This window comes from Convolutriloba macropyga, chromosome 11, assembly GCF_964194025.1.
Source record: "Convolutriloba macropyga chromosome 11, txConMacr16.3, whole genome shotgun sequence".
Taxonomy (NCBI): domain Eukaryota; kingdom Metazoa; phylum Xenacoelomorpha; order Acoela; family Convolutidae; genus Convolutriloba; species Convolutriloba macropyga.
In genome coordinates this window covers 45521325-45533910 of record NC_134478.1, presented here as the reverse complement: position 1 = coordinate 45533910, position 12586 = coordinate 45521325, and the positions used below count along the sequence as shown (strand labels likewise).

Below are 12586 nucleotides of genomic sequence, written 5' to 3'. Positions count from 1 at the left end.
ACACTATTTCGCAAGCGGACAAATATACCGCAGTTTTATCAACTAGTGTAGCGAAGGTCTATTCGTGGTCGGACCGTATTTTACCGAATCTGGCCATGCCTCGCTGGCCATTGACATGCCTCAGAGGCCCGTGGGACTTGATATGAATCTATCACAACCGAACTACTGATTTATGGACCAATTGTGGACTCTTATTACCAATTATGATAAAACTGTCCGCTAAATTTCTCATTTTTCCTTGTCGGCTAAACGCCCTGTCGGCCAATTTTCCTAGCACCGGTTTGTGGAGTCCCTAAGCCCAGAGCTTATTTTAAGTTGGCATTTTCTTCCCCAGCTTGAAACTTGAGTAATATTTGTATTCTGTTTCAGAAGTATGCAGGATTTTTGGAAATCGTACAAGTATCGGTTCATACCATGGATTTTGATGAATCTTAAAGTAAGGCAGATTACTTCTAAAAGACCTCTTATCTTTAAAGATTTGAATCTCAAAGCCTCTTCAATGGTGATTTAGAGGGAAATTCGAGAGCAGTCAGAGCACCTGAGAGGTCTCGATGTTCCGAAGGTTAAAGCTGAACTAAAGGATGCAATTGTTACTAGTCTAAGATCTGGTAAAATTCGACATGGACAGATAGTTGTAAGAAAAAGCGCAATTCCGAATTGTGGGAATGGTGTGTTTAGTGCTTCTGCTATCTCTAAACATAGTTTCGTTAGTTTATACCCAGGTACTATCTACATGCCGGGTGATCCTCTTTTAATCCAGTCATTGGGAAATAGTTTTATTTTTCGCTGCTCCGATGGCGTTCTAATAGACGGAAATAATAAGAGCTTATCAAACATGATCTTCAAATCAATAGCTGGACGGCTTGGACCCAACTCAAGAAACTTATCTTGGCTTGACTTAACGAATGAAATAGCCATGGGACAGATAATCAACAATGGTGGAAGTCAGAAATGCAATGTTGCATATCAAGAAATTGACTTCACTGAGTCGGAGTTGCGTTCAACTCGCTTTAAAGTAAATGAAGTTTCATATTTTGCAAGTTTCATATTTTGCAAGTTTGCAGAGTTCGGCTCTGAAAATTTGAAATTTGATCTGTTTAGTTAATTCCCTATGTCCATTTCAACACAAATATCAGTCCGTACCCTTTCAGAATGGTAGCCATTTACGCGATAAAGGATATTGAACCTGGAGAAGAACTTTTATCGTCCTACTTTTCAATTGATAGCAGTTAGACTGAACTCATGTTCTATAGCTTAGACTTGGTTGTTTCTGTTAGCGAGTGAGGTGTGTCAGCTACATTGTAATATAAAATGAAACGATTTTACAATTTATAGTCTAATAAAGCTTTTATTTTGCCTGTTTTGGATTCTTCGTTTTCTTTAATTTTTCTTTAATAATGGCCAATTAAAAGAATGCCCCTACCCTTGTAGGGTAGGCAGGCGGTCAACTCGGTGGCGGCAAATCAACTCCTATATTCATTTATAAATTCTAGCAGTAGTCGACGTCGAATTACCATCAAATGCAAATTATATAGAACAACATATAATAGAATATAGTAGAAAAATGATAAATACACCCGAGATTTATCAAGGGGTTGATTGAATCAAAGAAAAGCACCATTAATCTCTCCCATAGGGATCTTTTCTTGCACAGGAGGAGCAGGACCTTCAGCAACCTTGGTGATAAACCAAAAAGCAAGCTGCCAACAATCAGCCTCAAGAACGACGACGCTTACGCCAACATCACGTTTATCCGAACGAAAATCAGCTTTGCACTACTCCGGAGCTCCGTACTCTAACTGTGCGGTTAACGTTCGCTCCGACGACTGCAGCCGGTTGAGGATTCTATAGGGACTTTGTTGAGGAAGGGAGGCTTTTATGTTGACTATGATTCTCCTTTGTTTGATTTTCATTCAGTTGTTTTATTACTTAATATTTTTCATCTCATTTATGTTGATTGCCGGTTTGTAACACACCTTTCCAGGTTTCCAATCATTTCTAATCTTCTCTCCTCTCCTTTTTTTACATTCGCTCGAATCTTTGTTTTTAGCTGGTACTGATTAAGAAAAAATTTTGGCCACCATTTCTGGAAATACTGTTTTTGACCACCATTCTGCTTTCATACTTAGTTTTAATACAATGAAACCAACTATTAATCTCCTATTAATTGTCCAAGAATTTGATTCCTTCAGTCTCAAATAGGCAAGTAAACTGTTATCAGTGTCTTTGTGTGAGTGTTCTGTTTATAGCTGCGAAGCTGTAAGCTGAGCGAAGCTATATTGCGGTGCTCTTGGTTTTTACGACTCGAAGAGGAGTATTGATATTCTACAGGTTTTTTAAAGCAGAAAGCAAGTTTGTTCATGACTTGAATTTTGACTTCTTTCTATTTGAGCTTTTACCTCCGTTTTTGATTGTTGGCCTCTGTTTTCGAACATTGGATTTTAAAAATAGCTTAGTTTGTGATGTATAGCAATTGGTAACAGTCTGTAATTCAAGGTGAAGGGGTCAATTTGAGAAAATTTGATCCCATTTAACTACCTACCCCGCCCCCCAAAAAAACTACCCCCCCCCCACCAGCACCTACCCGCACCCATGAACTGAAAAAATGTTAACAACGTACCTACCCCCCCCCCCCCGCCCCACCTACCTACACCCCCCCACCACCACCTACATGCCCCCACCTACCAACCCCTTCCCCCCACCAGCACCTACCCACACCCCTGAACTGAAAAAATTTTAACGCTTTTTATGTTATATTGGTCTACTATTTTTTTTATTTCTAGTGTTTTTTTCGATATTCTGATTTTGTTCAAGTTAAGGTAGAGATTATTTTGCACGACGAATCGAGTCGTTTCCGGTATTCTACCGGCTATGTTTTTTTTTTTGTTTCGTCGTCTGACGCTCTTTTTTCGTTTTACATTTGTTCACACAGCAAAGCTGAAAAAGTCAAATTTTCTGAATGACTTCTTCCTCTCACTAACGGCATTTGCGCGCGTGACGTCATTTCTCACTCACTTTAGCAAAAAGTTTTTAGGTTATTTGCGTGATTAGATTTTGATCATACGTGACTTACCTCACTCAATAAAATGACTTTTGCACTTTAAAACTTAAGTTTAATTTGAATTTGTTTAAGGTCAAAGGAACTCATATGTGCAGTATAGGTCCCTAATAAGAGGCTTCTGCGGAATGAATTTTAACAAGCTTTATTAATTTATCGCTAAATGTTTTTTTCCTAGTTTTTTTGAGTGGCGTCGATTTTTTTCAATTTAGATCTGTTTCTATCTCTATTATATGGCACGCAGGTCTATTCTTTCGCAGCTATTCCGGCAATCTGCCGGCTATGTTTTTCTGTTGTGTGCTGCGCGCGCGCTTATGTAAATTTGCTGTTTTATGTATGTATGATATCTTGAAAAACGTATTCCACGATTTTGATAGCTCCATTAGCCATTAGGCTGTCTTGGTTTTTACAATCCAAAGTGCTTGGATTGTCTTAGAGTTTTCTGTTCACGCTTTTTAAAAATCAAGTGGGGAGGCTTTTAGTTCTACTTTCGCCATTAGTTGTTTGTTTTCATGACTTGTCTGTCTTTTGTTTTCAATTTTTCTCAGCCGACGTTTGTGTGTAATATTTTATTTTCTTTTTTTTTGACAGATTGGAAAATACGAAATGCTTTATGAAGACGTATTGCTGGAAATCCCCGGACAATACTTGACCAGTGTTGGGGAGGGGTATTTTCTTAATTTTTCAAAAATTTTTGGAATTCAAATTAGAAATTGGGATTTTAAGTCATGGTATTGTAGTAAATGGACCAAAAAAGTGAGTTGTTTGAAGTATGAAGTTTTTGAAATTTGGATGCGGACGTCAATGGGCAGCTAATGGTTTTGACTCATGGTTGTTATCTGTTTTCTATCTGTGATCGTTCGAGTTTTGCCTGTATTCGTTGTTTTGATTGTCTTGTCACATAGAATCATTGATAACAGGTCTTAGCGATTGTCTGATGAGGCATAAATGATGGTAATTACGGTTTCAACTCAAAAGTATTGATTTTCATCCGCCACTTTAACGCTACTTGTTTTCAAAAAAATATTAGTGAACTGTTTTGTTGCTGAGGCTCTATAATAACTGTTCTTATCGGCTTTCCGATGAAGTCTAGCTGCATCTTTTTTATGTTTCAGTTGCCTGTTAATGGTTTTTGTTGTGATGCTATTTCTTTTCCCGAAATGATTAAAATTTCTGTATTTCGCCCATATCGGTTGTTTCGTTGATGTCATGTTGCATAGAGTTAATACTGCATGAATGAAAATAATTACTGGTTCCAGATTATAGCTATTGGGTTTTATCTCCTTAACACTCATTTTTTTCAAAACTATTGGTGAAACTATATTATTTTTGGGTTTGACCGTTATTATTTATCTTTTAGATGCGTAGGTTTATTAGTTACATGATTAATTGATTTTCTAATGAAACCTAGGTGCGTATAATTAGATGTTTTAAGTTGATAGCTAATTGTTTTTTTGTTTATTGATATTGAGTTTTGCCCTTATTTTTCTTTTGATGTCCTGTTTTTAGGCACAATACTGACAGCTATGATAGGATGGTGTCTACTGAAGCATGGTGAATTTGTTGAGGTGTTCAGTCGATAGCTACTCGTTCTTTTGACCTTCATTTTATTTTCATTGTTTTTAGTGCGTTTTTGATCTTTTTAACCGTTTTTGCTGTTCATTTTTGTTGTTTTGTCACTATGTGCCCTTACTGAGAAGTTTCTCCATATTTTTGCTGATATATAATTGGTTTAGTTTAATTTTTTCAATTTTTTATGGGTTCTCTTACTGACACTGCTTTAATATAATTTTCTTGGTTTTTTTTTTACTGTTTTTGTTTTTCTGTCAGTCATTCTAAGGATTGATCTGTTATGATGAGGCTTTATGATTGGGCTTTGCAGAAAGTGTTAATTGGTTTCAGTTTAGAATTCACAGTTTTAATAACATTGACATTTGTTATCGCAAAATTTTTTGAATTTGCCCGTATTGTTGTGTGCCTTTTCTTTTATTCTCAACATTTGGGGTCTCGTTGGGTATGTGTGTTTTCTAATGACAGAAAGTTTGAGATGATTGAGGGTTTTAATAGATTAATACTTGCGATAATGACTACAACGCCAATGTTTGAAAGACAATGCAAAATTCGATTTCTGATTTTCCTTTTTATTCTATCACTTTCTTCATTGGTTTTATTAAACTTTGCTTTATGCGTTTGGAAGAGGCGTATTTTTTACAGTAATTTGATTATCGGATGTAATGGTTTTGACAGTACAGATTTTTTTAGAAGAAGAGAAAAGATGTTCATTTTCTATGCGCTTAGAGGATAATGAACATAACAGTTTCATTCCTCTTCTTTTAGAACAGTGATGAATCTGATAACACCATCTAAATTACCGTTAGCAGTACGTACGCGTCCCCAAAACGCACACAGTAAGTTTGATGAAAAACCAATGAAGACAATGTTGTAGACAAAATAAAGTAATCAAGGAAAGTGAGAAAATTGATGTTCCTGTTCTTTGTTAATCATCGCTAGTTGTTCCCCTGATGTCATTAATAGTCAGGTTTTGTTTTTTTCAATTCATTGAATTGTAATTCAGATCTTGCCGTGCCGTGTATTTGTTCGTTTTTCTGTTTTTTGTTAAACCATATGACATCACGCTCTTTTCAAATCGTAAGCAAAAAAGTACTTTTGCTGTCTTTAATTGGAGGAGATGAGGTCAACTGAGTGTATGTGATCTGAAACTGCCCCAATTTTAAGGTTATTGGGGGGCAGCTAATAGAAACAGCAATAGGTTATACGGATTCTTAATCAAAATATAATATCTTATCAATTAAAATGGATTGTCTTTTTTTTAAAAATCCTTAAGACGGCAGATCTGCAAAGCTATTGCAGCCGTTTTCTGGCAATCTGCCAGCTATGTTTTATTTACGAAAAAGTGAAACAAAATGTTTGGAGCCAAGTTTCGATAATAATGAAGCGAAAGCAAAAAAAATGATTCGTCTAAATTTACCGACCGAACTATTAAAATTTCTCTCTCTCTCTCTCTCTCTCTCTCTCTCTCTCTCTCTCTCTCTCTCTCTCCCTGGGTGCCGTGACTAACAGATTTTGTTAATTCTGCAAAAGCAAATTTAAAAATTTCTTGTTATAATTTTCATTTTTCCATCAGTAGGCACAAGTGTTTCCAGAGTTACGTAAACGCAAGCATTTAAGTTGATAAATGTTAAATAGTTTTATGAAACCCCTTCAATTATTTTGGGTTATTAATTGCACTGGAATGCTGTGATATCTTTGAGCAGTTGTGCTATAAAATTTGAGGATGATATCTGCTAGAGGGATTTTAAAAAATTGTCGGTTTTGATAGCTCCGATACCCCTACGGTGAGCCCGGATTTCTTTGCTCGTAGAATGTATCTGTAAATTACCCCAAATTTGATTTAGAAAATCTTTCCCAGGCCATTGGTTTTGAGATATTAAATATGATCTGTAATTGACATGCATTGATGTTGCAACATTGGGCAATTGTCGAGGTAATCTTACATTATTTTGTTCTATTCCGATCTAAAAGAAATTAACATTGGTTCTACCAAAGCGTGGCTTTAACGAAAAATTAACAATCGACGAAAAGGAGTTAAGGTTTGAGTATTTCATTGAATCATTCAGGGTCAAATCACTACATGCCCTTTGGTTTTCGCGTACTACACCCAACTCGCTATTTCTCGACTCATTGCTCGCAATCGTATAAACAGCATTTTAAAGTGACTGCTTGCGAAACTCCCTTCAATAGAGAAAACTTGCTCAAAAATTTTATTTAAAAAGTGAAAGTGTACAGCTTGTTAGGGTTGCTTTGGCAAGCTTTAGAGCCTTGAGCAATGATTTGGTGCACTTTTAATGGACGATATCAATAATTGGGCGGCTCTCATTGGGTGAGTTGAGAAATAAAGTCCCCTTATGGGGTGACGTTATTTTAGCTCCAATAATGGAGCAATCATTCTGTGAAACTTGCTAAATTTGTTCGACTTGTATTGATCTCCCCTTGTTTTTGAGCCAGCTAAGGTGAATGTTGGGCGCTATCCCCCTCTCCTTGGGCGGCAATTGATCGAGGCAGCTTACGGTGAAGTTAGGAGTCAGTTTTCAAGCGAAAAAGTGCCTTCGTCGAGTTAGAATGATTGCCTTTTGCATCTGGTAACTCTTATACAAAAGTCTGATGCTCTCAGGATGGCAAAACAGTCTTGTTTCACCCAGCTCATAATTGTGGCATAAGGTTTTTCCCTCTTTGACGGCAATCTATCTGCAAGTCTTTTCAGTGAAATTGTGCTTTCTCGGGCCATCATGCCGTCAACACTGAACACAAGTAGAGCAGACGAAATATGCTTCTGACATGCTTCAAAATAATTTTTTTTGTATCTCATCAGCGCAGCTATCTAATAATTTACATAATAAAGCCACCTTGTTTAAAGTTGAGGGCATGCTAATCATAGAAATCTTCGCCCCATCCTTTACATTTTACGGGGAGATTTACATGGAGTGCATAGCGTTGAGCCATGGCGTCACATTTGTTTTGTGGAAATACAAATTCTCTTTCAGAAATTTTTACTGCAATCAGCAGGACTTATCACTTTTGCAGTTTGTTTCCATTAGCTTTTTCTATTTTTTGGTTAACTGCTGATGATTCAAGGTATAGCTGACATTGGTCTGCTTCCATTTTTGTTTCATGTTCTGCCTTGTCCTATGGTTTTCTGATCTTTAATCCTCAGCGTTCAACTCGGCGTCTTTCACAAATCTGATACCAAACATGATGTTTCTCTGGAAATTTCGAATTTATCTTTGGCTTTGCAAGTGAGGTTTATTATTCCCAAACCATTGTTTTGCCGATAGGCTGAATATAATACGCATAGCGTCATGCAGATACTGAGATTTGTGACAGCTGACAAGAGTGTGCTTCGCATTGTGTCCTCTATGCAATGAAAGGATGCTTTGGATACTGATGCAGATCTCACCGGAAATTGTCTCTGCTGGTAATTTTTGTGAAAGCTGAAGATAGTTAATGGCTTTTAAAACGTTTTTTTTTCTGCCAGTTCTTAGATTTTTTTTGTTACGAAGTCTTCCAGATTCTTAAGGATACCAATAAAACCCCCTATGAACTGGCTAATAGAAACGACTATTAAACCAAGCTTATGAAAACAGCGTTGAGCTTACGCAAATTGGTTTTGGTTGACGATCACATGATCTTGTTAGGCTTAGTATAGTAGTCACTTTGGCCCAGTTTCAATAATTTTTCAAGTTTTCCAAGTTAGCACAAGGACAGGCGTCATCTGCATAAAACTTTGAATGTGCTTTCCGGATAACGTAAAGCAAATCCCTGATGGATGGAAAGTGGATCCCTTTGAGTTGTGCTATCTTCACGTTACTTTATAATGCCCTTGTTGCTGAGCACTAGCTTAGATTTTTCCTGGAACTGCTCCACAAAAATTTTGACACGCTTGATCAGTGTTTCCTGGCGTTTAAAAGATCAGCATTGCGAGTCATTGAATTGAAATTATTTTTGCTTCGTGTAACAGCTTACCAAAACCGTTTGATTTCTTAATTGTTGCCTAAGCCCATGTATAGACGCTTCCATACCACAGAAGCCGTTCTGCTAGATGCTTAGTATCATATAATTGAGCTGAATTATCTCTTTCTAAATAAACGTGTCAATGTCTCACCAGTGACTATTGGTCTCAAACTTTGATTTTTTCCACTGCAAAGTCGGCCGATAAAAATTGTTTTAATTTTGCGCCATGGAACAACTTCATTTGCAAGAAAAATGCGCTACTTCGAAACTGAATCTTGAGCTTTGCATCCACACCTAATGATTTCATGAAACCATTGATAAGTATCTGATCCCAATGATATGGAGCAACCAAAAAGTTTTCAGGGTGTTTTTTTAATTATGCCACTGGTAACACTGTTTCTCTTGGCGTTGACCCATCTAAATTGAACGTTCCGTGATAACGATGTGCGGGCTTGTGGTATTTATTTCATAATAAATTCTGTAACAGTCTTGCCCTCTATTATGTCGAGAGGCTTGCTCACTTTACTGAACCCTTATCTATAACTGAACCCTTATCTCTTTTATTTCCCTCTCTCATGATTATAGCAATCTTCCTGGCTAACTTCTTGATTGGCAAATGCTTTGTTTGAGAGTTCACTGCATCGTCTGTATAGTTGTATTAGCGATGTACATTTTTCTGCTCATCATTCAATCTGCTTTCAATCGTTACTTCAACATCCTTTCACTTCTTTGTCTTTGTGCGGAATTTCACTGTGAATACAAACGTTCTGATTGAATATTTGTCTTCAACAACCTTTCCACTACTTCAGTCGATAGTTCAACATAGCTTTTGCCTATTTTTTCTCTAGGCAAGCGATTAGACTTTCATCTACGTTTGCAAGTGGTGTTCCGAGTCTCTTCCCAAGATTGTCATTTATGAGTCAAACAATGAATTTAATGTTTTAGTTGAAACTCTTCGTTCACAAAAAATCCTTTCTGCTGTGAGGAAGGCTGTCTCTGTTTTGACTGGTAGAGTTCAGCTTCGTGTTAGCCAGCTGATGAGCTAGACTCGAAGAAAATTTCATTCGCCGAAACGGTTAAGGTTGCTAAAAAGCATTTTTCGACCATGCTTAAAGCTTCTTCTGTCATTTCAGTAGAATTTACCAGTTTTTTCTGCCAACTGAAGGTAAATCAGAGCAGAAAAGGTTGTAAATATTGTATCAAACAGTTAGCAAAGTAGATCAAGCCACATCGTGTGGTAGGTTTTTGGGTTGCCATTTTCGTGCGCAACTAATTTTGCCCTTTGTTTTATTACCTTGTCCAAGTATCCAAATTTACGTCTTTTAGAAAGAATTACTAATTATCCTGTCTATCATTGTCTGATGAACGAGTGGTTTACTCATGAAAGAGTTGATCGCGTAGGAGTGTTAACACAAATTTGCGTTTCCCAGTCTGCAACATATCGATCTACACTCTGGCTCATTTTAACAAGCTCATTTTAGTGGTTGACTAAAGGGCGGATAGGGTAGAACGGTTGACGGACTGGTAGCGTGGGGAGGGGAGGAGTATGCGCGGGAGGGGAGGAGTGTGATGTAAGGAACGGTCTCACTGGATTTTGTGATGCTCTTCACGTGACATAAAAGTATCGAAGTTTAAATTTGAGTTGTTTGTTGGAAGCTTTTTCACGTTCCTTAGGCTTTCAGTTCCTTTGTCTTGCCTAATAAAACTCTATTAATCGGTTTTGTGTTTAAAATTATCTTAAAATTATCGAATCTGAAAAGTGCTGGTTTAAAAAGTGAATAAAAAGAAAACGAAATAAAATGTATTAAAATTTTTTGTTATTTCTTATCCAAAACGTTTTTAGATAATGACTCTCATTTGTTGGTTGAAAAATAGATGCGGGTCATCTTCATTTGAAATGCATTTTCAACTAATTAAAATGATGTTTCCAAAACATTTGAGAAAACTAGTTGATTGTTTCAGCCTTGACTTTGAGGGTGGAATTTTTTGCAAGTGAATTTTATAAGACTTTTCTGACCAATCAATACCTTTTGCGTAGAAAATTGAAATTGGGATCAAGGGAAATCTTTCAAGAAAGCTAAATCAATCTATGAAGTCAAAATTTAAAATTGTCAACTTAATGGTTGTTTTTTTGGAATTTCACTTTTTCACGCCGAATAAACTTTTTAAAGACAATTTTTTAATCAGACGGCTTTATCTGACCCTCCTTTTGGGGTTAGTGTTTTTCTTCATTTCTTTAGAACGAAATAGCTCTTTTGGAATTTGACCGATCTTTGTTCGTAAAGACGCAAAAAGCCACCGGAAGTGAACTTCATCAGTCTCTTCACCAGTTGATTAAGTTTCCCCCTCCCAAAATTATCAGCCCAGAGTGACGCATAGGTTGATTAATCACACCAGACTCTGAAAACTCTAGCACAAAGGCTTTTCTATCCCGTTCATAAAGTTTTTTTGATAAACGTTTATCCGATTGTTCGCGTTTCTAAATAGTAATTGCCGATAAAAGATGACAATTTTGCTGAAGTCAATTGTGTCTAGGGAATGAGTGCATGCTTTTGTTTCAGATAAATGTTTGATTTTAATTTTCCCTTTCCGCCGTACGAAATTCAAATTCGTTTTATGAATGAGTTGTTCTCAGTACTGAGTGAATCGAAGCACGGTATCTTTGAGTCTCCAACGGGAACGGGCAAAAGCCTCAGTATAATTTGTGCAGCCATGTCTTGGCTAGAGAAGTTTCAGGCTGAACACGTGGAGGAACTGCAATTGAGAATTGATCAGTTGAAGTCAGAATCTGAATTCAGTGACAGAACTGATACGCATGTGAACGAATTTGAACCAAAAGAGGAAGCTAATAAAGACGACGAACCTGATTGGATGAAAAATTTTGAGGAAAATCAGGCTTTGAAGAGCGAGCTGGTGGAATTGAAAGAGTGTCTTAGGAAAATTGAGGAGTACCTGAAAATTATGGAAAAGTACAGAGATGAGGAAAAGTTCAAGAAATTGGAAAAGTCCGAACCACTGTCATCGACTCATCTTGATGAAATACTTCGTAAGATTTGTTTAACTGAATTCCTGTGAATCTGGAGTCTTATTTTTATTAGTAGTTGCGATAGCTGCGTGGGGTCCTTATTGACACTCTTGTTTTACGACTGGAAGAGGAGTATTGGATTTCTTGGTTTTTTTAAAGGAAGTACCAAGTCTTGAGGCGGCGTTTTATACCTAAAAGTGAAAGTGGATAAAATTGACCTGTGAACTAGTTTTTTGCTAAGAAAGATCATTGTTCCGTTCATACGCTGCGTTGAATGAATGACTCTTGGTCTTTTAACAGTTTTTAGAAAGAATGATGTAAATAACTATTAGCAGTTTTTTCGCCGATTTGGCTCATTTGTTTTGCTTGTATTTAGGTTTTCGATATATAACCCTCTATAATTGATATTGTTGTTTTAAAGACACGATATTGCCTTAATTTTTTGTTTTGTATTTCCAATTTTATTGACTTCTGACCGATAATGCCTTAATGTCTTAGTTTGTATTTTTGATTTTAATAACTTGGTAATTTTTTTTACTTTGCTACATTGTCTCTAATGTCCTGTGTTTTTCACCTTTTTGTTCAGCGCAAATAATAATTTTTTTTGGCCATCGTTGGTACTTTTAATACTCTAGATTTATGAGTTCTAAAGTTTTTTTTCAAGATCTCAGCCTTTTTCCGTCATTGTCAAGACATATTTTGTCTGCTGTGACTCTCATTTGATATAGTGTAGTTCTAAGAATCATTTGGCATCGCCTAAGAAATGTTTCTAGTTTGTTTTCTGTAAAATTTGGTGGGTTGTGAATTGCGTGCACGAGTTCTCAAAATTTTTTTTGAAATGAACTTTGTTTAAACAATGCCAAATAATATGTCTCAATTAGTACGATATTTTTTGTTTTAAAAGTTCCAGAGAGTAAGCTTTCTTTTCCAATTCTTAAGGAATAACTTAAGAACGTTAATTTCTTAAGTTAATT

General features: G+C 36.5%; 2 protein-coding genes across 2 annotated transcripts in view; both read left to right on the top strand.

The window, feature by feature from the left end:
- Positions 1-209: 209 nt before the first annotated feature.
- Positions 210-1360, top strand: LOC142349948 (SET domain-containing protein 9-like). The gene is made up of 3 exons (XM_075401807.1): positions 210-436; positions 512-1015; positions 1102-1360. Exons 1-3 carry the CDS (start codon positions 374-376, stop codon positions 1231-1233), a joined length of 699 nt encoding a protein of 232 aa, XP_075257922.1. The 5' UTR covers positions 210-373; the 3' UTR covers positions 1234-1360.
- Positions 1361-11116: 9756 nt separating this feature from the next.
- The window catches only part of LOC142349788 (ATP-dependent DNA helicase DDX11-like), a 33943-nt gene continuing 32473 nt past the window's right edge, over positions 11117-12586 (top strand). Inside the window, exon 1 of the mRNA XM_075401561.1 lies at positions 11117-11633. Coding sequence (XP_075257676.1) covers positions 11153-11633 — 481 coding nt within the window. The 5' untranslated portion in view covers positions 11117-11152. The remainder of the gene's footprint in view (positions 11634-12586) is intronic.

Bases quoted from the DNA above. Each gene is read 5' to 3' on its own strand.
- LOC142349948 (XM_075401807.1), top strand. From the start codon at position 374: ATGCAGGATTTTTGGAAATCGTACAAGTATCGGTTCATACCATGGATT. The intron at 437-511 runs GTAAGGCAGATT...ATGGTGATTTAG, and splicing joins GGATTTTGATGAATCTTAAA to AGGGAAATTCGAGAGCAGTC. The intron at 1,016-1,101 runs GTAAATGAAGTT...TGATCTGTTTAG, and splicing joins TGCGTTCAACTCGCTTTAAA to TTAATTCCCTATGTCCATTT.